Source organism: Oryza sativa, chromosome 1 (assembly GCF_034140825.1).
Source record: "Oryza sativa Japonica Group chromosome 1, ASM3414082v1".
Taxonomy (NCBI): Eukaryota; Viridiplantae; Streptophyta; class Magnoliopsida; order Poales; family Poaceae; genus Oryza; species Oryza sativa.
In genome coordinates this window covers 4,073,319-4,099,184 of record NC_089035.1, presented here as the reverse complement: position 1 = coordinate 4,099,184, position 25,866 = coordinate 4,073,319, and the positions used below count along the sequence as shown (strand labels likewise).

At 41.2% G+C, this 25,866-nt stretch overlaps 4 protein-coding genes across 4 annotated transcripts; 2 read left to right on the top strand and 2 right to left on the bottom strand.

The window, feature by feature from the left end:
- Positions 1 to 6,358: 6,358 nt before the first annotated feature.
- Positions 6,359 to 7,941, bottom strand: LOC4323872 (aspartic proteinase CDR1). Its single transcript, XM_026023293.2, has one exon. The coding sequence runs from the start codon at positions 7,885 to 7,887 to the stop codon at positions 6,523 to 6,525; it is 1,365 nt and encodes a 454-aa protein (XP_025879078.1). The 5' UTR covers positions 7,888 to 7,941; the 3' UTR covers positions 6,359 to 6,522.
- A 4,823-nt stretch (positions 7,942 to 12,764) lies between these two features.
- LOC4323871 (auxin-responsive protein IAA1-like) lies at positions 12,765 to 15,527 on the top strand. Its single transcript, NM_001406085.1, has 5 exons — positions 12,765 to 13,106; positions 13,203 to 13,384; positions 13,465 to 13,579; positions 14,692 to 14,753; positions 14,871 to 15,527. Exons 1-5 carry the CDS (start codon positions 12,886 to 12,888, stop codon positions 14,888 to 14,890), a joined length of 600 nt encoding a protein of 199 aa, NP_001393014.1. The 5' UTR covers positions 12,765 to 12,885; the 3' UTR covers positions 14,891 to 15,527.
- Positions 15,528 to 17,559: 2,032 nt separating this feature from the next.
- On the top strand, positions 17,560 to 20,585 carry LOC4323870 (serine/threonine protein phosphatase 2A 57 kDa regulatory subunit B' kappa isoform-like). The gene is made up of 2 exons (XM_015766368.3): positions 17,560 to 19,101; positions 19,953 to 20,585. Exons 1-2 carry the CDS (start codon positions 17,977 to 17,979, stop codon positions 20,337 to 20,339), a joined length of 1,512 nt encoding a protein of 503 aa, XP_015621854.1. The 5' UTR covers positions 17,560 to 17,976; the 3' UTR covers positions 20,340 to 20,585.
- Positions 20,586 to 22,849: 2,264 nt separating this feature from the next.
- Positions 22,850 to 25,498, bottom strand: LOC4323868 (protein PGR). The gene is made up of 5 exons (XM_015794219.3): positions 24,968 to 25,498; positions 24,755 to 24,868; positions 23,762 to 23,984; positions 23,428 to 23,676; positions 22,850 to 23,319 (listed from the first exon to the last, which is right to left on the bottom strand). Exons 1-5 carry the CDS (start codon positions 25,132 to 25,134, stop codon positions 23,188 to 23,190), a joined length of 885 nt encoding a protein of 294 aa, XP_015649705.1. The 5' UTR covers positions 25,135 to 25,498; the 3' UTR covers positions 22,850 to 23,187.
- Positions 25,499 to 25,866: the final 368 nt, after the last annotated feature.

Below are 25,866 nucleotides of genomic sequence, written 5' to 3'. Positions count from 1 at the left end.
AGAAAAGCAGTTTGTGCTTTCTCAATTAAGTCAGCTATGACATAGGTTAGCCTCTTCATCAGGGTTCTTGTTATGATTTTGAAACTAACATTAAGGAGACATATTGGCCTAAACTTCTGAATTTATGCTGCATTTTTGCATTTAGGAATTAAGGATATAACCCCATATTTTAGTCTTTTGATATCCAAAATCCCCTGATGAAAATCATCAACCATAACTTTTAGATCATTTTTTATCACCTTGCAAAAGTGTTTATTAAAATCAGCAGGAAAACCATCAGGCCCAGGTGCCTTGTTACTTCCATTTCAAACACAACCTTCTTCACCTCTTATAGAGTAAAGGGTTTCAACAATTCCTTCTTTTGATCTTCAGACAATTGTCCCATCTCAAAATTTTGTAATCTTATATTAGATCTTTCAGGTGGCCCAAACAGATCTTTATAAAAATCTGTTATAAAACTCAACATCTGCTCTTGCCCATCAATCAACACATTCTCCTGTTGCAAAGAAAAAAAATCATATCTTACCTCCTTCTCCCATTAGCCTTGGCATGATAGTACTTAGTGCTATTATCACCCTCTAACACATCTCTCTCCTTTCACCTTTGTAACCATTTTAGCCTCTCCTCCTCATAGTAAACCTTAGTTGATCCTCCAATCTCCCTCTCTCTTCTCTGCTCCTCACACATACACCATGATTCTCACACCATTTGTTAACTCTTCTAACTCGCTCACTAATTTCTCTTTTTCTCTCTTATAATTTCCTTCCTAATTCATATTTGAACCCTTAAGAGCTTTCCTTCAATCTCTAAGTTTTCTTTGCCATTTTTTCTATATTTGAGATATCCTCTTTATTATTCCCCTAGGCTTTTCTCACCACATCATCTACATCTTCTCTCAACATCCAACTATTTTCAAACTTAAAAATTGATTTTTTTTAATAACTGATATGTATCCAACAGAATAGGAGCATGATCAGAATAAATCCTCTTCAGACTTTCTACTATTATAATGGATACTTCCCCTCCCAGCTTTTAGAGAGTCACCTGATTATTACACCATGTGAACTTCCTACCACACATACTCAACTCCCACAAATTACTTTGATTAATAATTGCATTAAACAGAAAATTGTATTTATTATAACATCACTTCTTATTTTTATCACTTTCTTTTTTAATTATGTTAAAGTCACCACAATAGCATTGGATGAGACTATTCTGACAAACCAAATTTCTGCTATAAACTCCTCTAATGTTCCAAAAAGACATTTAATTTTCTTTTCTTATATTTATTTTACTTCCATACCCTTTATTCACTTTTGGGGTTAACTTAATTTTAAGGGGCTCCTTTTAATTTTTTTTTCATTACCCAAATCTCTAGGTCTAAATTTGACTTTATAGGATCTTAGATAAATTAAAATTAGAATTCTCCTTATCAGAGCTGTTAACACTAATTAACCCATTATCATCTACCTCATGTGGAGCATCCTCCACTTTATTTTCCACTTCCTTATTAACAAATTAATCCTAGCCACTTTAAGATCCCTAAACAAATTAGCAAGAAGGAATTGGAGATACTTTTGTTTATGAAAGCATTCCTGATATCGGCTGTTGACTAGAACCTGCAACTGTGAGAGAAATAAGATACAATTTAATCACAAATTCAGTTACAAAAATAGTGCGATTTTTGAAATAACACGAAAATACAATTACACTCACAAGTGTCTACGAAAATACAATTACACTCACCAGTGTCTCGTAACAGCACAAGATACAATTTAATCACAAATGCAGTTACAGAAATAGTGCGATTTTCGAAATAACACAAAAATACAATTACACTCACAAGTGTCTACAAAAATATAATTACACTCACCAGTGTCTCGTAATACAAAAATATAATTACACTCACCAGTGTCTCGTAACAGCATAAGATACAATTTAATCACAAATTCAATTACAAAAATAGTGTGATTGTTAAAATAACACGAAAATACAATTACACTTACCTGTGTCTCGTAACAACATATCACTAACAGGGCAAGGACGTCGGCTGGGACAACAGCGAGAGCAAGGGTGAATTGGGAGACGCTTCCAGCAGCAACTGAAGGAAGACATGTAGAGTGTATAATATGCTGAACTGTTGTCGCTTAGGCATAATCTGTGGAAGACATCTGTGACACCCTGCGTAGACAGGGTGATAGATGCTTTTGCCCTTCCTATCGTGCTTTTGTTCATCCCGGCTTCCAAGTCACGGTACACTACTCAAATCAAATCTGCAACCGAGCCTTGCGGGCCCTAAATCACAAATGGAAAGGGTCAGTTTGTGTGCAATGGCGTATAAATATTACATTTACATGTAGTTTTCTTTTTGAGGAAGAAGCTCCATTTTTTCAGGAAGAAGCTCTATCTTGTTATTTGGCGGCTTGCAATATAAGCCTCTCGCAGCATGCGGGTCAGCATGGGAGTAGTGGTTGTATGAATTCTAGTACACTCATTTCTGAGATGGTTTGCCATGTACTTAATAGAAGAGCATTAAAAGAAACTGCAGACCAGACACCAAAAGCCTACTCTCGACTTCGCTTCACTATAAATATGAATTGTGAAGGGCCAGAGAAGCTTCCCTTGGATTAGTGTTCTTCGGCAACCGTCATATCTATTATGCATGAAGAACAATCACAAATGACTATACATAACATAACAAACAAGGAGATTATTAGGGGAGAGCTACAAATCGGATGTCCGATGATGTAAAAAAATCGGACGGTCAAATGTTTCAGTTGACTATTGGTGCAACATTAAGTTATACATGGTGAAACAAAAAAATCAGTCTCTGAAACATATAGAAATTTTGTGAAACACAATGAGAATACATGGTGAAACATATTGCTATCACGTATGAAACAATAAGTTTTTATTGTTTGAAACATATGTTTTTCTTTCATCAGAATATAATCATGTGATATCTTGTTGTAAACATTTAATTATAACGAATTCAACAGTGTGATCGAATCGTTCATCGGATAAATAGTTTAGAAGAAAAATATTTTTAAGATCACTAATATATGCAAGCATCCATGGTGTGGGAGGGAGCCAATAGAATGGAATGGCAGGAGAGAGAAGGGGCAAAAGCGTCTCATAATTTTTTGGTCATTAGTGAAACATTGAGTTATACATGGTCAAACACAAATTCAATTATTGAAACATTTAAACTTTTTTATGAAACATAATGAAAACACATGTTGAAACATATTGCTAACACGTCTGAAACATTAAATTTAACGGATTGAAACATATGTTTTCTTTCATCAGAATATAATGATGTGATATGTTATTGTAAAGATTTAATTATAACAAATATAATGGTGTGTTCATATCATAGATTAGATAAGTAGTTCAGAAGAAAAAATATTTTGAAAATCATTAAAGCATGTATGGATGTGTGGAGTGGACAGGGAGATAGTAGTTTGCTTGTCCGATTTTTCTCGTTACGTCAGACGTATGATGCTAAGCATTTTCCAGAAAAAAAAACATGTATCCTATCTTCCTATATATATAAAGTTGTATCTAATCATTTAAAACTTTGATTTTATTAAAAATAACAAATCTCATGGCAATGTGTGTGGTGCCAACTAGTAATTAGGCTGGGTTCGTTCCGTGGGGTTGGGATCTAATCCTCAAGCACACAAAACGGAGCAACACATTAGCACATGATTAATAAAGTATTAGCTATTTTTTAAATATGATTTTTAATGCAACTTTCGTATAGAAATTTTTTGTAAAAAATACATCGTTTATTAGTTTGAAAATCATGCGCACGGAAAAGAAGGAGGTGAGTTGGGAAGGCTAGGAAACGAAATTGATTTCCTTTAGAATACAGGGAAGTAGGTAAATGCTGATGAGAACATTAGGACTCCTCATAACAAGTTCATCTAGTAACTTGCTGAAAACAATTAAATGAATGTTAAAAAAAACGATGAGTTTTTTTGACAATTTTATTACAAAGATAGCACAGCAGCAGTCATATGTCACGGTTAAGAAGCCTCTTAAAATCAGCACATTCAATATTTATCAACTCTTGATTTGAATAGGTGGATTCAATACTCTTCAGGGAAGCTATATGGTTATAAAACATAGCACTCACTTTCTCTAGCCGATCATTCAAAATAAGATGACAACACTTTACTTTTCGGCAGTGCAAGAGCAAAAGAGGATGTTTTATGCATCACCTCCTGCCACTGTGTTGCCAAGGAACCCTGCCAATCGTAGTTAATGATGTATTCATGGATCCACATCATCAATTGTAAACCCCATAGAAAAATAATTTCAGATATATAGGTTAGATTATATATACTAGTAGAATTGTCCCAAATTTTGAACTCTTATATCGGGCATTCTGCATTCCCAATTTCCCTAGACTCTACCCAGTATTTCGCATTTCTAATTTCCCTAGACTCTTTACAGTGCCATCCGCCTACGCGTCACAGTCCCCGAAGATGACGGATATAAGTATACTATTATGCTTAATATTTATAAGAAAATGAAATTTTTATGTGACTTTCACCAAGCAATTTGGGGTATAGGATACTGTTCCTAACATGTAAGGTTATATGGCATATTTGATCCTAGCTGTGTAGGGTGACATGAAAGATTAACTATTTCTGGCAAATAATTATAAATGCATTATGATTAGTTATAAATGAATCATGTAATATTTATCTCATAGTGATTGTTATTCATCAAAATATGGGCCTAGACAACCGCCGTCACCACCACTAGATGTAGAAACTGATGATGTATCTGTTATCGTTGGTGAAAACAAGAGTTACGAAAGTGACAACAATTAGTGTGTGATGTAAGTCTGTATTTTCCTAAATGACTATTTCTATAATGTATATAAAGTTGTGTTTTAATTCATTTTCTAGAACAAAGGTACTCATATTAATAAATAGATACAAATATTAATATTTTTATTTTTATTGTTATTTACTTCCTCCGTTCTATATTAAAACATTTTAGTTTTGTCGTAAGTTAGATTTATTTAACGTCGAATGAGTTTAGAGAAAGATGGATTGATATTTGCAATGACGAATAAATGTATATATTATATATACTTATTACTAATTTTAAGTTATATAACATAACATAAGGTATATGCATTTGTACATAGTAAAAGACACAATTGACTTGAATAGTATTTATAATGCACTATGATCATTAGATTCATAACAAATGTTACTTTTAAATTTATCCATATAAGTTATATATATATATATATATATATATATATATATATATATATATATATATATATATATATATATATATATATATATATATATATATATATATATATATATATATATATATATATATATATATATATATATATATATATATGTTTATTGGTATTATCTAATATTATCTATATATATTATTAATTGAGAGAATTCTAGATTATGTTTTAAAAAAATGTCTCTCAAATTATAGCAACTAGTTAAATAACTTGGATGCATCAAAATCTCTCTCAAATTCTAAAATTTGACTGACGAGGCATCGAAAACAAATCTTTGTTCTCAACCTTAAAGTTTACTACCTTCGTCCCACAAAGAATGCAATCATAACATTTGAGATAATAATTTTGTTAGATGGATAGAGTGGATCCAATTAACCTAAAGAAGTATTTTCAACACCCTGGTATAGGTATATGCATGTTTTATACATTGTTAAATAAAATATGAAAAATTACATGTTGTATACATTGTTAAATAAAATATGAAAAATTTGGCTAGATATATTATGATAATAATACATTACCATACAAGCAGGCAACTACAATTGACAATTGAAGAAAATTAAAATAATAAATTTTGTCTGCACTTATTTTTGTTTCTTAAAGAACAAATCACTTAATCATACATGTTGATATATGCACTTGAGCACTTCTAACATCACAATCAATCTAATCTTTTTTTTCTATTTGGATGACATACAAATAACGGAGATTGCACCTGTAGACAGTAATATGTCCCTGTTAGTGATCCCGATGATGGCCGTGGAGCAGGGTGGAATGGATTCTAATCCCGGGTTTGGAGTTTGGACTATAATTACTCCCTCCGTTTTTTAAGAGATGACGCCGTTGACTTTTTCTCACATGTTTGACCATTCGTCTTATTGAAAAAATTTATGTAATTATAATTTATTTTGTTATGAGTTGTTTTATCACTCATAGTTCTTTAAGTGTGATTTATATCTTATACATTTGCATAAAATTTTTGAATAAGACGAATGGACAAACATGTGAGAAAAAGTCAACGGCGTCATCTGTTAAAAGCGGGGGTAGTATCAGACTAGGAAATTGCGGGAACAAATTAACTGCGTATGAAATATTGGAAATTTGATCACACCGTACCATACTGGAGTACCACGTTGCCATTGATCACCGTACTACCAGATGTACATTATTAGGAATAACGAGCAGCTAATTACACAAGACGCCGCCCCGCCGGCGAGCACTAGGAGCTAGGATGAGCCGGCGCAGTCGGCGCCGGCGAAGGTGACCGTGCCGGCGTCGAGGTCGTAGCCGACGTGGATGTTCTGCTGCGCGAGGTTCCCGAGGATGGACACCGGCTGCTGCTCCGTCGTCGCCACGATTGCCAGGCACAGCGTCCCCTCCTGCACCGCCACGAACGCGTTCTCCGGCTTCAGCGCCACCGCCGCGCCGCCGCCGAACTCCAGCGTCAAGTCCGGGATGCTCTCGCCGGCCTCCACCTCCCGCCCGGCAACGTTGTAGCACAGCTGCAGCAGCCCGTCCGGCGACTGCACCGGCGGCAGCGTGATCCGGCGGGAGAGCTCGTCGACGATCGGCCCCAGCAGCGACGGGTCGAGGAACGTCAGCGTCGTGCCGGAGTCCACGATGATGCGGGAGCTCGCCGCCGACGCCACCGTCTTGTTCCCGACCTTGACGGAGTCGAGGACCACGGTGTAGTACGTGTCCACGTCGCCGGCGACGAGCGGCGTGCTCGCCGCGCCGGGCTCGGTGACGTCGGCGAGGGCGCCGAAGTTGAGCGCCGACGAGGCGTTGACGGAGTGCGGGACGAGGCAGTAGGAGAATCTCCGCCCGAGCGACGTCGCGCCGCCGAGCTGCGTCACGAGGGAGACCGCGCCGCCGCCGAGGCCGACCAGACCGTCGGCCGGGAACGAGCCGGCCGTCGCGGTGGAGCAGCCGAACTTGACGCCGCCGACGCGCACCTGGCGGGGGCTCCTCCCCGAGCCGCCGTCGTCGAAGGTGAAGGTTTCGGTGGAGAGGACGCCGGTGGTGTTCGACCCGTCGCCGTAGGCGTAGAGGTAGGCGCAGTTCGACCCGTCGTCGCAGGTGGCGCGGCCGAGCGCCTCGCAGGCGTCGGTTTGGCAGCTCACGCGGCCGTACGTCGACGACCGGGACGGGTCGAACTGCGTCGTCGGCGCCGCCGCCGATGAGGTGTCGTTGTTCCCCTTCTTGCACTTCACCCACACGAGGTCGCTGCCCGTGTCGGCGATGGCCAGCATCGAGCGCGGCGGCGAGCCGAGGTTGACCGTCATGAGGTACTCGAACGACCGGGACACGACCTTCGACACGACGTCGTCCGCCGCGCCGCCGCCGGAGGCGGAGGAGGAGGCGGAGCCCGCGATCGCGGCGGCGCGCGCCACGGACCGCCGCGCCGCCGCGAGCGCGCGGCCGTGGGCGGTGAACGCCGGGTCATGGAACGGCGACCTGGGTGAGTCACGGTGGATGAACTCCACGCTGAATCCGCCGCCGCTCGCCGCGCACTCGCACAGCCTCCCGCCGGCGACGAGGAGGACGACGCCGAGGAGCACGAGCACGGAGGAAGGCGCCATGGCCGCCATCGTCGAACACCTTCACACAGAAACTCACTCTCTACTCCTCACGCTGCTAATGGCGTATTCATAGGGAGATTACTCGTAACGTAAATGGTAAATCACGAGTGATTAAGGGGGGTGATTAATGGGATGATGAGTATGAACTGGCATAATTACATACTACTAATCACCTGTGCATGCATGGAAACATGCAAAATGACGATACAGATAGCTTTGGCAGTGGAGATTTTGATTGGAAGGAGAGATACGTTTTTTAAATTTTTGCGCGTTAAACTGATCCTTTGGTTGAGCTAATTTATATACTACCTATTTTGGATTTAAGCATTAAAGAATTCTTTTTTGAGTGTGGATGATTTCAATGTGTGTGTGTAAATTCGGTGATTAATTAATATCCAGCAATTTTTCCTGTATAGTCAATTAATCATAGCCTATTCGGTTTGATCAATTGTGTCTATCCTTCCATTATTTGTTTCCCTTAGTGTTCATTACAGGTTGTTTTCTCTTGTTCTTTTTCTTCTTCTCTCTTTTTTTTTTGAAATTTCAGTAGAATTTGCATAATATAAGAGGATTTGATTCCTATCGGCGACGGGTCGAGGATGTGAGTAAAGTCCTTTCAGGATTTCAGCCTGGCCCATTTCTAAACAGCACAAAGGCTGCAGATCTTGCGTACCATTCGCCTAAGTCCAGTTTAGTCCCGAAAAGCCCAGTTCAGTGGGCCGGAGGCCCGTAGATAGGATCATGAGAGGAGTTTCTTTTTCTTTTTTTTTCTGAGAATATAAGAGGAGTAAATTCATGTTGGGCCTAGAATAGCATAATGACCAATTGATGGACCTCTACCTGTCATTTCATCACAACTATGATTTTTCTTTTTTCAGAAACAGGAAAAAAGCTGAACAGTAAGGAAGTTTCGTATTTTCCCTACAGAAATACTAATTTGACATCATTTTGTCTTTTTAGTAGTACGCAATTTTTTAACATATATCCCTTCCGTCTTAGAAAAAAAAGATCAATCCTAGTTATGAACCTGTACATACGTATCCAGGTTCATAGCTAGAATTGGGTTTTTTATGGGACAGAGTAGTAGTTAGTAGGAATAAATTTCAATTTTTTTGATTCAAATTTCCACACATGGTGTTATCTGGGCAGTATCTTGGATGGTTCTGCAGGAGGTGAGACAACATTGCACAGTGTCAAACAAGCTTAGACGTCTTCTATTATTATGTAATATTTTTGTAAGATATGGTTAGTATGAATAATAGTCAAATTTGTTTCATACAAATTCTCACATGATGTTATTTGCGCAATTTCTTGGATGGTTCCATGCAGCAGCATGGCACACAGGCGCAGTGTCAATAGACAAGATTAGACAACTAGTGAGATTTCAGAGGCAACACCAATTGAACAACCCTATTTGTAACCATACAACCTCTCTAATTAATAGTCTAATTAGTCAGTGGTGTTACTTGCAAATGATGCAAAGTGGCATCTGATGCCCCTCACTTGGCAGACAAAGTGTAGGTTGACTGACCAAACAAAGCCCTGAATTACCTCGTCTTCACAGACAAGTCATTACCAAAGAGAAAAGGTCCATCTTTTCACAGGAATTCAGAAAAGAAGGAAGTACCAGTACTATATATCACTGCACTAAGCAAAAACAATTTGACTATTAGCAAAAAGCATCCACAGCTTGAAGAAAGCAAGTACTAGTAGTAGCAAGAAGATTCTAATTGACCTACTGTTTGTGCAAATGGCCTACTTAATGGTTCAATTAAGTAGGCACAACTAGGTACTCCTAGGTGAGTATGCTGTTTGTGACAAAATGAATAAATAGAGAGATGTGACAAAATGAGTAGAGATGATTCTTTTCAGATAGTAGTGTCATTTGTTTAGCACAAACTCATGTTTGTACAAATGATGGGACTACTAAATTCCATGACCAAAGTGATGAGTAAGGGTCCTATACTAATGTAATTCCTTGTCTTGAATAACTGTATTAACAGTATTCTTCTCCTTCTGAATACTGAACCTGAACATGCAACATGCAGAGCAGAGACATGGAAGATTCAGGATCAAACTGGATACTGCAGATCGGGGGCAGTACACGCTTTTAAAGTAGTAGGAAATCTGGAACCACGAGGATTTGATTCTGAGTAGAATATGATCAGTACTATACTTAGCAACTGAATTTGGATTAGGTTAATCGTTCATGTGTGATTAACTAAAGGGGAGAGGGATTTTGTCAAGTCAGAAGGGCGTGCAACCTGTTTGATACTGTGATCCCTGAAGATCTCTGGTGTTGGTCTGGTCGAGCAGAGCATTTTGGATACGCAAGTGCAGTGCAGGTCGTCGATCGGTCGCTGGCCGCCCTCTCTGAATGATCCTGTCGAGAGATCCCAAACAGGACAAGACCAGACCATCAATTCACAAAAGAACGAAGTTTTGCAGAATATTATTCCGTCCGTTTTCAAATAACCGATAATTTTAACTTTGCTATCTAAACTTTAACCACTAGCTATTATTGGATGGTTAGACTAAGGCCGAGTTTAGTTCCAAACTATTTTTTCAAACTTCCAACTTTCCATCACATCAAAACTTCTACACACACAAACTTTTAATTTTTTCGTCACATCATTCTAATTTCAACTAAATTTCCAATTTTAGTGTGAACTAAACACACCATGGAAGCGAACAATGTAAAATTTTTGGGAAAAAAAAGACGAGCCATTGAAGCATGAAAGTAAATAGTGTCAGCTGCTGGTTATTTTAAAAAGCAGGGAGTAGCTTTGAAGAGCAAACGAATTTTACACAAAAGTTCAGATTTTTTTAAAGAGAAATTTGTGTTGTTTTTTGGGGTGAAAAGCGAGGAAAGTCAAGAGAGGGGACAAGCAACCGACAGGGGGGCACAATCACATGTCCCCGCTTTATGCTACTCGTACCTCATTGGCTGTTCACTGATGCTGCCTCCGTGCCCACCCAACCATTTCACTTTCACCCCTCTCAAATCCAATCCCAATTCGATTCCAATTCAATTCAATTCTGGAGGCTATTTACTCGTAACCGTGTGACTCACTCCATCTACCACAGAGTGTCTTTAGTTCACGTCAAAAATAGAAGTTTGGTTGAAATTGGAACGATGTGACGTAAAAGTTGGAAGTTTACGTGTGTAGGAAAGTTCTAATGTGATATAAAAGTTGAAAGTTTGAAGAAAAATTTGGAAACTAAACTAGGCCACAGTCTACTACGATGCTACTGGAAGACAACTTGTTTATTTGATGAGTAAATTTAATAAAAAACCATGTTTTGAGACACTCATAATGGAGAATCCAAAACTTTTTTATAGTTTATTTCATAAAATCTTAGATTTTAGGGTGAAATATTTTACGAAAACTCATGGTACATGCTTATGACATCCATTTAACTAATATATACATATATAATTGTGAGAAAATTGTATGAGATATTTTCTAAGTTATGTAGTAGTAGATGAAAGTTCCTTTTTTTTAAAAAAAATGTATTTTTAAAATCATGAAGCAAATAATTCGTGGTAAAAAATAGGACAAAGTACGAAAAGAACATGGCCATCTTGAGTTTTCTTCTTTGACTTCTCTATTTCTTACATTCTAAAATTCCAATTTAGAGTGACAACTTAAGACATACAAATACTGAAGTTGTCTACTGTACGTGTGAGTTCTTACGTCAACTACAGTAAATACATACAACATGTACAGTACCCATTATATGTTTATTATTTTAAAAATGAAAACTAACATTTTTTTATGTTTAATAAACTCATATCGTTGTCTTGATTTTTCTTCTCTCTATCTTGCTGTGCACGAGTGCCTGTTTTATTATTATTAACTGACGAACGGATTCTTTCTCATCCACCGTACGAAAAAGGAAAAACTACGGGAAAGGCACCGTGGCCGTCGGATCGGGATCGTGCGGCGATGAGGGTGGCGTAGCGTGGAGCCGGTCGCTGCAGGGCGCCCAACCGACAGCCCGGGCCCACTGCCGGGAGCGACCCGCGCGAAATGCTCGGCCACTATTTCCTTGTTTATTCCGTTTTGGGAAAACACACAACACTAAATTAATTTCCCCCCTTTTTGCACTTAACTCCTACCTTTCCTATCTTTTCATCTCTAACTGCATTTTTCCACTAACTTCAGTTTATTTGATTTTTATGAAAGTTTGGTGATTTGAAAACCATCTTTTATGCACTGGTTAGATTACTTGTTGTAAACTATTTGTAAAAATTATTTTCTGAAATATTTTTATTTTTATAATTAAATACATATTCCTAAAAAATAACGTAATGATTAATAATCTACGTCTCTCTATTCCGTATTTTATATTATAACTCGCATTGATTTTTTTATTAGTTAAATTTCTTTAGATTTAATTAAGTATATAAAAAAAAGTTTGCAACAGTTAGCAACACCAACAATACCAAATTAGTTCCAGTAAATTTAACATTGAACGTATTTTAATAACATCTTTTTTTTGTTTTAACAATATTACTAGCATTGATTTTTTTTATTAGTTAAATTTCTTTAGATTTAATCAAGTATGTAAAAAAGTTTGCAACAGTTGGCAACACCAGCAATACAAAATTAGTTGCACTAAATTTAACATTGAACGTATTTTAATAATATGTTTGTTTTGTGTTAACAATATTACTATATTTTTCTACAATCTCGATCAAACTGTTTTTTTATATAAAAATGATTAGGAAAATACCAAAACAACCAATCAAACGGGGAAAGTAAAATGTAATTTGACATGAGGTCAGGTGCTAATGTGTAAAATGGCAGTCCCGGGTCACTGACCGTTTTGACCACCGGTGACCTCCCAGCTATAACCAACCCAACCTCTTCCCTTCTCCCATTTTGCTTTGCTTTCTTTGCTTTCCTCTCCTCTCTCGCCGCCCACCTCGCCGTCGCCGCCGCCGCGAGGGCCAACGCCGGCGAAGTCCGCGAGCCGAAGCATCACACAGCTGCGCCAGCGATGTCGGTGGAGACGGAGCGGAGCTCCACGGAGTCGTCCGCCGCGTCGGGGCTCGACTTCGAGGACACCGCCCTCACCCTCCGCCTCCCGGGCTCCCTCGCCGCCGCCGCCGCACCTGACCCCGACCGCAAGCGCTCCTCCCCCTCCTCCTCCGACGCCGCCGACGCCGCAGACAACTCCTCCCCCCTCGCCGCCGCCGCCGATGCTCCCCCTGCTCCCAAGTATATACAATACACTGCCTCTTCTCTTGTGTTCTTGCGCGCGAGAGGTTTGATTGGGTGGTGTTTGGATTGATTGGTGAGGTTGTGGTTTGTCAGGGCGAGGGTGGTGGGGTGGCCGCCGGTGAGGTCGTTCAGGAAGAACGCGCTGGCGGCCAAGTTCGTGAAGGTGGCCGTGGACGGCGCGCCGTACCTGCGCAAGGTGGACCTCGAGGCCTACTCCGGCTACGACCAGCTCCTCCGCGCGCTCCAGGACAAGTTCTTCTCCCACTTCACCATCCGTAAGCTCTTCTTCTTCATCATCTCTCGATCCATCTGATTCTGTTGGTTGTTCGAGCAATTGACGGGAGGAAAGTTGCAGGGAAGTTCGCCGACGACGAGAGGAAGCTGGTGGACGCGGTGAACGGGACGGAGTACGTGCCGACGTACGAGGACAAGGACGGCGACTGGATGCTCGTCGGCGACGTCCCCTGGAAGTGAGCCTCTTCTTTGATTTCTTGCCAACCTTTTCCTTTTCCCCTTGATTCATTCATCACTTGGTTGTGAAATTCGTGTTCCAGTGCCAGATCTTAGTATGATTCTTGATGGTTTTCCATAGTGGATAATTTGTTGGTCTGGTTCTTGGACCGACCAGGTTAGAATGTCTTGGCTCTGATTCGTTCGAGAAATTCAGAGTACTTCATTTGTTGATTTGGAGCTATACATAACTGTAGAGGCTTTGGTACTATTGCTAAAAGTGGTATTTTGTGCTGATAGAGATCTGAAATGAATTTGGTATATAGATGCATGATGCTTTACGTTTTGGGTAGGAAGCAGATATGGTTTGCTTTGCTTGTGGTTTTAGTCTAAAAATGGGTGCTTTTTATATGTTGTGTGGTCTCATGGATATGCTCTTAGTTGTTGACATAATCCAATGCAAGTTCATGAATGCATTTCAAAGATTTGGAGTTGCTTATGTGGCTCTGGTCTGTGTTGATCTGAAGAAAGGGGGGTTAGTTAGGGATCTGAACAAATAATGCATTACTAACAACAAATCATACCCTGATTCCATAGATAGTGAAACCCCTTCCCTTTCAGTCTTGAGGTTAGGTTACATTGGAAATGCAGATTGGATTCTACTAGTGGCCAATAATAGGAAGTTCTGTTTGGTTCTTGTTGCACTACGTCTTGCGTTACTGTTGCTTCCTTAGCAGATTAAGCAACTTTGATGTATCACTTCCAAATAAATAAATTGATGTGCAATCTCTCTCCTCCTCAGAGCAACTAGCCTATGAGGCCTCTGTACAATAAAAAGAAGAACCCCACTTTGTTAGGATAGACTACTTTGGATAAGCTTGCCTTTCTAGTTTTGTTCTCCACTACCTGGAACACACTGTTCATTGACCTATGGGCTGTGCTATGAGGCGTCGATCCTTCTTGATCCTTCTAGCTAAATTTCGTTTGATTAATTTTTGAGATTGTTTTTGTCCTACTTATTATGTTTCTTTATCTTACTTTTTGGTGAACTGCAACAGTTCTCATGAAACAGTAAATGGCACAAATGCTCTCTTTTTATCTTCAGCAGTTTCTGACCTTAATGGTTGTGCAGGATGTTTGTGGAAACTTGCCAGCGCCTTCGTCTCATGAAAAGCTCAGAGGCTGTCAACTTAGGTACATGTTTGCTTAGTTGTTTTAAATTCACCTGCCTACGCAAGAGCTGTTTTTACTCTCTTTTGTACCTGCGTCCTCAGCCGTCTTGTTCTAATCGGTTTGTTCTCTCCCTTGCAGCACCAAGAGCCGCTCAATGAGGCATTCCCGGTGCCCATGACCGTGTGGTTGGATTGAAAGAAAGTGGAAGCTTTGCCCCGCCGATGTTCGCCCACGTGTGATATGAACATGTACAGTTGTCTCCTACTACTTTTGGTTCCTTGATGATGCTGAGTTGAGAAAAAGGTTGTAGTTTCGTTACTCGTCTGTAGTCTCTCCATATATAGATAATGAAGCACTGAAGCTTGAAATATACACCTACAGTTTGTCTCTTTATGAATAAGACCATATACGCAAAAAAACCGATGTTCTTTGCTGCGGCTCGCGTGTCGTCAGGCTATATGCAGTTTTTTGTCGCACCATAGGCGATGGACATCTCTGGCCTTATACTTTCGTAAAAATCTTATCATGTTAAGCGATGGTCTTGCTTTGGAGTTCATAGTTCTGTGCTCTATGATGTGCAATCAGCTTGGTGTTCATCTATATATAATCTTTTGCTGCTGTATTCTGGTTATTGTACTAAGTTGTAACTGACGAAATGATCTCTTGGATGTTAGTGTCTTCGCTGATTGATATGAGCTCGTATCTATTGCTGCTGCATTCTGGTTTCTGTAACGAACAAAATAGTTTGTTGGTGAGGCTGAAAAACGTTATTGGAATGTTCAGTGTTTTACTCTGAATCATATGTGAACATATCAGATGTGTTAGTCTGAAAAAAGAGCAATAATTGTTCAGTTGAAAAAGGATGATGGATTCATGGATGAGCTTACCCTACCCCGGGCCATGTTCTTCCATGGACGCTTTGGACAGAAAAGAAGAACAGATAAGATCAGATCATCGAACGACAGGTCACCGTCGTCGTTAAGGACGGCGGCGAGGTCGCTGTCAAAACTCGCCTGCTTTTTCCACAAGATGGGCCATGGCGTGACCTCACCGGCCGGAGATGGTCGCCGGCGGCGGCGACGGATCGACGACTACGGTTGCTCAATTTTCTTTGCTATTTTTTGTGCATGGGTGAGAAGAAAACGACCTCTCTGATCCATGTCGGCCTATACTGCGGCGGCAACCGTCGTTTCTTCATTTGTTTTCTGCTTCGAGAAAGCGATGCTACATGGACTTGTGGTGGTATAAAATTAGAAATTATAAATCTGATCTTAATTATTTAAGTTGTTGCGAGAGGGCATATATACACCTGCATAGCACTTCAAGATTTCGAGTTTAAATCTTATATCTTGATGGATATGGAGAATTTCAAATTGAGTTATTTGAGAGAGTAAGTTACCACTTTAAATGGCTGTATATATTCAATTCGATGTAGAGGATAGGTAAAAAATACCATTGTTTATAAAAAATAAAAAAGTTATGAGTTGTTAACTGCAGGCTCCGTTATTTGGAACTTGGTCCTGAACATTAGTCTCTTTGATAAACATAGTATTTGACGTTTAGGATAAAATTCGGACACTTTTACAATCCAACCATCATTAATTCCTTATATTTTAGTTTTTTAAAAAATATTATGCGGAGAACTGTTTTGAAAAGCACTCTCGTAATGTCATAAACTTATTAATATTCGTACAATCCTTTTAGTATAAAATTGATTGTTAGAAATCTTAAAGTTTGACTAAATATTACTCTAAACATCAAATTTTTATGACTAATGCTGAATCTTTTTTATTGCGTGATACTCAATGGTTTAAAAGTTCTGTATCTTTTCACCTTGGGGCGAAGAAAAGTTTGGAGGACTTCATGCTTACTCAAGCTACAGTTTATTAGAGGAGATGATTAGGGATTTGGAATGTCCATGGTCAAACATACCCATCATTTGATTAGAGAGAAAACAATGAACGAATTGACCACAATTTCTCATCAAGTGGATATTTCATATTTGCGCGGAGGAAAAAACATGATCTAACTATTTTACGTGGAGCACCATCTATGATAGGTTAATTGTTTCTCTATCTGGATTCTATGGCAACGCTACATACCCTCTGTTTCCCTCCACAAATAATGTCCTTCAAATTTACCATCAGAATCTACTGCTCTCTCTGTTTAAAAAAGAAACCAATTTAGATGGGATGTGATTCTACCCAAAACTTTTTATCCAGATTCGTTATTTTATGTAGAGTCATACTCCTTCCAGCCTAAAAAAAAACTAATCTAGTTGGGGGATGTGATCCTTAATAGGAGAATGAATCTTGACTATCTTAGGTTGAGTTTTTTTTTGAAACGGAGGAAGTACACATCTATGGGTGTGTTTAGTTCACGCCAAAATTGAAAGTTTGATTGAAATTGAAACGATGTGACGGAAAAGTTGAAAGTTTATGTGTGTAGGAAAGTTGATGTTATAAAAAAGTTAGAAGTTTGAAGAAAAAGTTTGGAACTAAACACGGCCTATATTATTTTTTCTAATACCGAGGGATTACAATGCAGCAACGAATTTAAAAACACGAATTAAACTACACGAAACGGAAATGACACGACATTTCTCGACCGTTACACCCGATTTCCCAATTATCCCCTCCCAAAACGGAAGCAATAAAAAAAAAGAAAGAGAGAGAAAAAAAAGCCGTAACATCCAACGGCTACGATTCCCCGGTCCCCATGATCGGACGGCCGAGATGATCCGGCGCGCAACGCGCATGCGCGTTGCCAGTGACCACCACCCCCCGTCCTCTCCAAAACGCCAAAAATTTTTCCCCCACTGCTCCCCACTGCTTTCCCCTCCTCCTCCCCGCGAGATCCCATCCATGGTGGCCGCCTCCCGCCCCCGGATCTGGCCCTGACGAGGCCGCCATTGCCGGATATTTTTGGCCCTCCTGCCATTTCCTGAGGTGTCCTGTCGTTTCCCCTTTTTCTTTTTTCTTTTTTGGCCCATTTCTTGTGAGGTGCTTTCTTTGGGTTGGGTTCTTGATCCGTCGCATTTCGCGCCTGGCACTCGGCGATCCGTTCTTGCGATCCCCCGCACGTTGCAAGCGCGGATTTGTTGTTTTTATTATTATTTTTTTTTGTTGTGATTTGCGGCGTCGTGTTCTTGGTGCTGGCTGGCAATGGTGGTTTGATTTGGGGGGGGGGGGGGGGGGTGGGGGGCCGATTTGATGCGGTGTTGGTGCCGACGGATCTCGCCGCCATGTGGAAGCAATTCATCGGGAAGTTGTCGTGGAAGTCGGTGAAATCGAGCTCCACCGGAGGCGGCGGGGGTGGAGGAGGAGGGTTCTCGCCGACGGCGGCGAAGCCGCCGCCGCCGCCGTCCCCGCGGGCGAATGGGACGGCGGCGGCGGCGAAGCCGAGCGCCTCGCCGCCGCCGCCGCCGCCGCCGGCCGCCGCGGGCGCCGAGGGGAGGTCCAGGGAGGAGGCATTCGTCCAGAACGTGAACATCTGCTGCGCGGTGTTCGACTTCTCCGACCGCGGGAAGGACACCACCGAGAAGGAGCGGAAGCGGCAGGTGCTCATGTCGCTCGTCGACTGCGTCGGCGCCGCCGAGGAGCCCCTCACGGAGGCGATGATCGCGGCGAGCGTGCGCATGTTCGCCGCCAACCTCTTCCGGGTGTTCCCGCCCAAGGCGAGGTCGGGCGCCGCGGCGTCGGAGACGGAGGAGGACGAGCCGTTCTTCGACCCCTCGTGGTACCACCTCCAAGTCGTGTATGAATTGCTCCTCCGGTTCGTGACGTCGCCGATGGTGGACGCGAAGGCGGCCCGGAAGTATGTCGACAGCTCGTTCATCTCGCGGCTGCTGGATCTCTTCGATTCCGATGACCCCAGAGAGAGGGACAGCTTGAAGACAGTGTTGCATAGGATATACGGCAAGTTCATGGGGAATCGGCCGTTCATTCGTAAGGCCGTCAGCAATATCTTCTATAGGTTCGTGTTCGAGACGGATCATCACAACGGGATAGCGGAGCTGTTGGAGGTGTTTGGCAGTGTGATAAGCGGGTTTGCGAAGCCATTGAAGGAAGAGCACAAGTTGTTCCTATGGAAAGCGTTGATCCCGCTTCACAAGCCAAAGACGGTGGGTGTGTATCTTCCGCAGCTGACGTACTGCATCACACAGTTCATCGAGAAGGAAACCAAGCTTGCAGGGACTGTAATCAGAGGCCTGCTGAAGTACTGGCCAGTTACAAACAGTCAGAAGGAGATGATGTTCTTGGGGGAGTTGGAGGAGGTGCTCGAGTTGACCGACATGGCTGAGTTTCAGAAATGCATGGTACCGCTGTTCCGCAGGATTGCAAGTTGCCTGAATAGCTCTCACTTTCAAGTAAGTTCCTTTCCAAATTCAGAACTTTAATTTGAATTAGGTATCGATTAATGTTTGTTCATGAATTGTTTCTCTTCTGTGTATCACGCTCTGCATTTATGTTTGCAACTATCCTGTCCTAAACATCTGAATTGCTTCATGAAGTAGTTGCAAAGCTGTTTATCAGTGGAATCTAATTCTTATTTTAATCCGAGAATCGCTTTGGGATCTCTTTCCTTTTTCTCTGTGCTTTTTCTAGTATATTAGTGTTACCTACACGGTCCCCTTCACCTTTTTATGACAGTCATTATTGAGAAGATATCTCAGCAGTAGGTAAACTTTCTCTGTGTTGGCTAAAGTGAGACCATACACACTTCTTGTTCACTCAAGCACAATTGGTGGCCTCTAACACTTCCCTTTGGTAGGCTTCAGACCATTGTTAATTAAGTATACAACTGGAGCTGAAAGTAGTTTAAATTATATAGTTCTGCTGTGCATCTTGGCTCATGAACCATGACAAGAATCAATTAGGTTAGGTACAATTCTAATTCCCATTGTCATTCCATTTGATTTATGGAACAACTAATGACAGTCACTCTCCCCATTATGGACCCTAATTTTCTATTATCTACTGATATTCTATTTTTCTGGCATATGCTGTTAGAGCTGATAAAACCTTTCATCGGTAAGTTAAACGTTTTTACTTCTTGAATAAGAGAGGGCCCTTAGGAGTTAGGACTGAAACATGACCAGAGCTGTGATAGCACTGCAGTCTGCGGTCTTCATCTTTTAATTCTTGACCATGTTAAAATTTCTCTTCCCGAAAAAGAAGTTGCCCAGGAAACTAAAGATCTGATTTTAATTATGGGCAGGTTGCTGAGAGAGCCTTATTCTTGTGGAACAACGAGCACTTGTTCGATATGATCTCCCAAAATCGTCAGGTGATCCTACCGATCATATATCCAGCTCTGGAGAGGAACACCCGTTGGCACTGGAATCAGTCGGTCCTCAATGTTACCCTGAATGTCAAGAAAATGTTCTTGGACATGGACGAGAGATTGCTCCTGGCCTGCCAGAACAACTTCCAAGCGGAAGAAGAGAAGCGAGCCGCGACCGAGGAGCGGCGAAGGCTGATGTGGGAGCAGCTGGAGCGGAATGCCGCTGCGGCATGCCATCCACATCCAGTGATCACCACTACTGACTCAAGCTTTCCTTCACCCCCTTCATCAACTCCTCTGGTAGCTCCCACTGTGACATGACATGTGGATCAAATATACTCCATTTCCACTTATTTGTTAGCTAGCTAGATGATGATGAAGTTGCTTGCTTCTCCTGGGACTATACAGAAGGCATTTTGTTACCTTCGTAAGGCCCCCCCATGTCAAAGTCTGTAATTAATAGTTGATGGTTTGAGGACAAAATGACACTTGATTTTTTCTTCTTTTTTTGTGGTGTATTCTCGAGTAATGGGCATTGCTTTCTAGGCAAAATCTTTGATTGGTTCATCCTGAGTGAGTGATCTGTCAAAGTGTGGACAACAATGATTTTTGTGTGAGAGAAATGACAAGTTTGCAGCCGTTCTTTGTGGCTAAGAACTTCTGTCTATTTTTAACAGGCACATTTTTAGCTACAGTGTAATAATATCAGATGCACTTGTATAGAAACAAAAAGGGCTTCGGGAACAGCTTAAACAAATTGATTTGTTATTTCTGTTCAATGGACTATATCTGGATGGATTCTATGGAGAAGAAAACAAGAGTAGCTGAGATTTCAGAAGAAATAAAAAACATCTCTTTCAACATTTGTTGTAGGTTATCTGCCTGGTCTTTTCAAGTACTTTTCTTTGCTAAACCACATGAGAAGCATCTCTTCAAAAAGAGGACTAACTGAAACATTGACAAAACAAGATTTGTTGCTCAAATCAAACCTAAAACAAATAATAGAAGAAAATGATGGCAAGGACAAGTATACTCCCTGACGTCAAACTAACACATACATAATCTTCTGGAAATTATCTAGGCCCATCTCTGATGCGCCTACACTTGAACTTTTTTAAGATTGGAAATGGTTTATAATCCTACACTTGAATGCTGTACATTAGCAGCCTAACGGATTGATACATCTGGTTACAAATGTGCACTACATATTGTGTTATTCAAAGCACGGATTCAGTCGTCCTGTCTCCTTGAGTATGGATACCACGCTGCTGGAATTCAAGTAAGAATTCCTTGACAAGTGTGTACCAGACGCTGTTAAATAAATATTTAGCACCCACAATTATGCTTAGGTGGATAAACTGCTCGAATCTCGATTACCTGCCTAGTGGCCGCAATTATTGGCCCTTAATTGTGAGGTTAATCCGTGGCCATTTTGACAGCTTGAGTTTCACAAAAAAATAGCACTACCGGTTTTAATTGTTAACTTAAGAAATAATATTTGATCATTCGTCTATATAAGTACTATTTATTTTAGTGTTACTTTTTCTATTATCAAATGCACTTTAAGCATAACTTATATTTTACATTTTATGCTAAATTTTTAAACAAAATGAATTGTCAAACGTCATTATCTAAAAATCAATATCGTCATATATTTAAAGACATAATAAGAGTATAGTTTTTAAAAGGATTTGAAGAAATTCCAGCGTTCCAAACAGAGATTCATCAGTGGAGTTATCTACCAGTGTTCATGTCTACTAGGGAAGGTCGCAGTTTGACGTGTTTCCAAGTGATATGTTTTCAGTTCAGACCTGAGCTGAGTTTCCTTATAAAAGGAAGCCTCAAGCTGGGCATCATGTGACCCATGCTCTGTTAGTGCCTTCTGTCTATCTATCCCCCTTGCTGGTTTCTTCCTCCTCTTCTGCGTCGTCGACTTCGTCTCCGGCGGCCGCGGCACGGGCGGCGATGTACAACCCTCCGGCGGCGCAGGAGATGTCCTACTCCGACCATGTCAAGAAGCGCCATGAGGACAAAGGCTGCCTCTATGCATGGTGATCCTCTTCTTCTGTCATGCTCTTCTAATCTTTCAGAGAAGCTGTTGATGCTATTTTATGTTGCTTATTAATTTGGATGTCATCTAAACTAGGTTATATTCTCTAGATTAGGATGTGATCTAAGGTATTTTTCAAAGTAGAAATTAGGACATGTTTGTTCATCTTGGATGCACTGTTCAACATTTCTCAAATCATCAGATAGTTCATCTAGTTTCTTCAGACAAGCTGATTTCTGCATCATGTGAGCATTGAACACACTCCTAAAGTCCTACTAGATTCAGAGATGGATGAGCTGAAGTAGTTAGTGGTCATTTTCATGTCCAAGAAAACCAAAGATCATGTGAGATTTTGCCCTGATCAAGAGGGCTTCTTCACCATTTGACACCTTTTTTCCTCTGTTTACCTGTGATCTCTTTCCCTTTTTGTTGCAGCCTGTTCACCCTCTGCTGCTGCTTCTGCTGCTACGAGACCTGCGAGTGCTGCCTCGAATGCCTCTGCTGCTGCTGATCTCCTTATCTCATTTCAGCAGTCAAAATAATGATGATGATATATCATATATAGTCAGGAATAAAAGATATAATATGCCGTTTGAAATGCAGGAATTTATTTTTCCGATTTCAAACCATAGTTTGTTGTTGTATGTGTACTGGTGACAATATCATGGTAGATGAAACTTTCTGAAAATTTGGTAGGTATCAGCAAGATTTGATCTTTTTAGTTGTGCTCCCATCTATAAAATGAATAAATATATTTAAGCTGCCTGCCGAGATAAAATTATTAATCAGACCGTAACAAGCATCCAACTAATATAACAATGGGATAACGTATATTGTACAAATGGGATGTTCATGACAAAGCGCACACATTTCTGATACAAAGAAAGATTTCTCTATTCAATGCGACATCTGTATTAAGATCACTAGAGCTGAATCTATCCATACAAAAATTGGATTCTGTGTGAAAAATTGCTAAAACAACAGTTGCAACTATTGTTAGGAATGCCCAGAAAGAAGCAACTGTCATAAGATTTTCTGTCTGAATTTCATCAGTTGTATTGTATGAGAACCTGTGATGTGTTGCTACTGCCTCTACCACTACTCTACACAACTAAGACCTCAGAAGATGTATACGCACGCCAATGCAGTGATCAGAGTAGTCAAGAACACAGAAACTACATTGACACCATTGTTGTCCAGTATATTCCGTCCTGAAATCCTGGTGACCGTCGGACCGTCTACTCCAACCACCTGCATAAACAAAATTCAGAAGCAATAAAAAGAAAAAATCAACTTCTGATTCAAAGGCAACTAGGGTATATAGACATCTAATAACATCAATTGCAGAAAGCACCATACCTTTTTACGAAGACTACAGTACCCACTGTACTGGAGTGTTGCGCCCAGCAACGAATCGATCAGACTTCCACATAGGCCAGCTGCTGTAGCTAAGGGTATAACCAGCAGCTGCCTCCAGAATACATCAGAAGAACACTGAGTGGTTAAGAATCCTAGTAGCACAAATGTAAGCCCAATCGAGAATCCAGCAGCCGCTGCTGCGAGAAGTCCATCAATGGTTACCCCGCCATTGGTACCCTTCCGTACTCTCTGGTGAAGTTCCATGTCAAAAGCAACAGTGATTATATGTACTGATATTTCTCTAATTGGTAAAAGAGGAAAATGCAATGTTTACCTTGAATGTTGTGATAATTCGTGGTTCCGCTTTGCTGAGAATGCCGAGCTCAGAAGACCATGTATCACCATTGCAGCAAGCATAATGTCCAATAACACCACCAATGAGGGCAGTTACAAGACTAGATTCTCTCGTATCCAAGCACCTATCGCTCCCTCCTGTGACAAGTGCTATCAAAACTACCAAGACACTTGCAATGCCACTGTTTGACAAAACTTGCTTCCTGCCAATAAGAGTGGTGTGCACCTGCATTAGAAAGATTCAGAAGGGTACTTTCTGAAACTGAAAGGCATCTTATTCATCTCAATAACGGTGACAACAGTCCTTAAACTTTGGATCCCTTTTAAATAGGTGATTCTTTTTCCTTTGAAAAATGCCTCTTGGATAAATTTGGGAGAAAATACAACAAGACAAACTTCATGAAAAATGGGATTGCGTTCCGAGTTGAATCTTGAAAGGAAGTAGGCATACCTCAAGTTAATAAGGACAATTTGAACAGTTTAAACAGTTTCAAATGTTGTCAAACTACATACTTCATCATCAAATCGAGCTCATTTTTATTTTTCACAATTTAAACTATACCGAGCCAGCGAACATGGTAGCTGTACACACTACAGAAACATCACATGAATCACTTAAATCTAACTCAACGAACCCCAACTTTTTATCATATAGCAGCACTATGAGGCCCTCAATTCCCTTGTTGCACAAATAAATCGCATATATGTTCTACCAGATAGCTATTTTGCCTTTCTAGAGATTTACCACATTCCCCTACTCTACTACAATCAGAACCAAAATCTGAAGCTTCCACTCTGAATGTAAACCTGCCAATTATACCAAAAGCCACAGCGCAATCTCAAACATGTCCGAGGCCTCTCTGATCTCTACGATATTAATTTCAGATTTCACATCATTCTCTATTTTTCTTGGTCACCATCGGAACAAGAAAAGAAGAAGAAGAAGAAGAACAGAGACCATCTTCTTACTCACCAGTTGCGCTGCCCTCCTTCCTTGAAGTCGGGATCAAGCGCGCGCTTCCTCTTCTCGCCGACCCTCGTCATCCGCGACGCCGTGAAGAAGAACACCAGCAGCATCCCCGCGAACCTACGATGATGATTCGTCTCAAAAAAATCACATCAGAAACAGGATTTTTTTATCAATAATATTTTTTTTAAAAAAAAGAGAAATTAGCCGCCCTTTCACCTGTACCCAGCGACGGTGTGGGCCACCATGGCCGGAACGCCGACGAACACCGCGGTGGAGTCGACGGACTTGCGCCGCACCGCGCGCGCCGCGATGGCGCCGCCCGCCGCCACCGCCACCGCCGCCCGGATCCAAACTCCTCCGCCTCCTCCGCCGCCGTGATCCATTGCCGGCGACCTCCACCTCACCAAACCGGATCGCGCACAGCAGCGAAGAACACCAAAAAGGAATCGATCAAACCACTCGCGAACGGAACGGATATGGATCTCCTCCTCTCCTCCTCCAACTCCAAGCCAGTGCAGCCGACACACGCTACTACTACTACTGACGCCCGCAAAAGATACGAAGCCTTTTTCCGCCTCGAGGCGAAGGCGCGTGCTCCGGTGTAGAAATTGGCGGCCGACCAGATGCTTCGGGAGGATCGCCGGCGAGCCGGCGGCGGTGGGCTCGCCGGAATCGCGCAGGTGAAGGTGAAGCGGAGGTAGGAGAGAAGAAATAAGCGTGAGATCTGACGAAAGCTTGATGCTTTTCTCTCACGCGAGTCGCGAGAGACTTGTATTTGTAAGCGTGTTGCATCGAATCGATGGGCCTGATCCTACCCGTTCATCTCCTGAGGACGCATCACAGCCGTACAAACATTTTTCGTGCACCCATCCAACGGTCCAGGTCGGGGCAGAATCCCAATCCTGATGGTAAGATAGTCTTGTAATTCTTTTTTTTTTGAGAGGTGATAGTCTTGTAATTCTAGATTATATTCTGCTTAAAAAAACACTAATAATGTTCAGAATTTCAAAAAAAAAAATAAAGAAGAAATAAGGTTGCGTTGGGCAAATCCCAATCCTGATAGTAAGATAGTCTGGTAATTCTAAATCATATTCTTATTAAAAAAACACTAATAA

What these genes read in the sequence shown, in the direction of transcription:
- LOC4323870 (XM_015766368.3), top strand. Translation starts at nt 17,977, where the DNA reads ATGTGGAAGCAATTCATCGGGAAGTTGTCGTGGAAGTCGGTGAAATCG. An exon ending in TGAATAGCTCTCACTTTCAA is followed by an intron (nt 19,102 to 19,952) that starts GTAAGTTCCTTT and finishes AATTATGGGCAG; the next exon opens with GTTGCTGAGAGAGCCTTATT.
- LOC4323871 (NM_001406085.1), top strand. Translation starts at nt 12,886, where the DNA reads ATGTCGGTGGAGACGGAGCGGAGCTCCACGGAGTCGTCCGCCGCGTCG. An exon ending in GTCGGCGACGTCCCCTGGAA is followed by an intron (nt 13,580 to 14,691) that starts GTGAGCCTCTTC and finishes ATGGTTGTGCAG; the next exon opens with GATGTTTGTGGAAACTTGCC. An exon ending in CTCAGAGGCTGTCAACTTAG is followed by an intron (nt 14,754 to 14,870) that starts GTACATGTTTGC and finishes TCTCCCTTGCAG; the next exon opens with CACCAAGAGCCGCTCAATGA.
- LOC4323868 (XM_015794219.3), bottom strand. Translation starts at nt 25,134, where the DNA reads ATGGATCACGGCGGCGGAGGAGGCGGAGGAGTTTGGATCCGGGCGGCG. An exon ending in GAAGGAGGGCAGCGCAACTG is followed by an intron (nt 23,985 to 24,754) that starts GTGAGTAAGAAG and finishes TCTTATTGGCAG; the next exon opens with GAAGCAAGTTTTGTCAAACA. An exon ending in GAATTATCACAACATTCAAG is followed by an intron (nt 23,677 to 23,761) that starts GTAAACATTGCA and finishes GAACTTCACCAG; the next exon opens with AGAGTACGGAAGGGTACCAA.
- LOC4323872 (XM_026023293.2), bottom strand. Translation starts at nt 7,887, where the DNA reads ATGGCGGCCATGGCGCCTTCCTCCGTGCTCGTGCTCCTCGGCGTCGTC.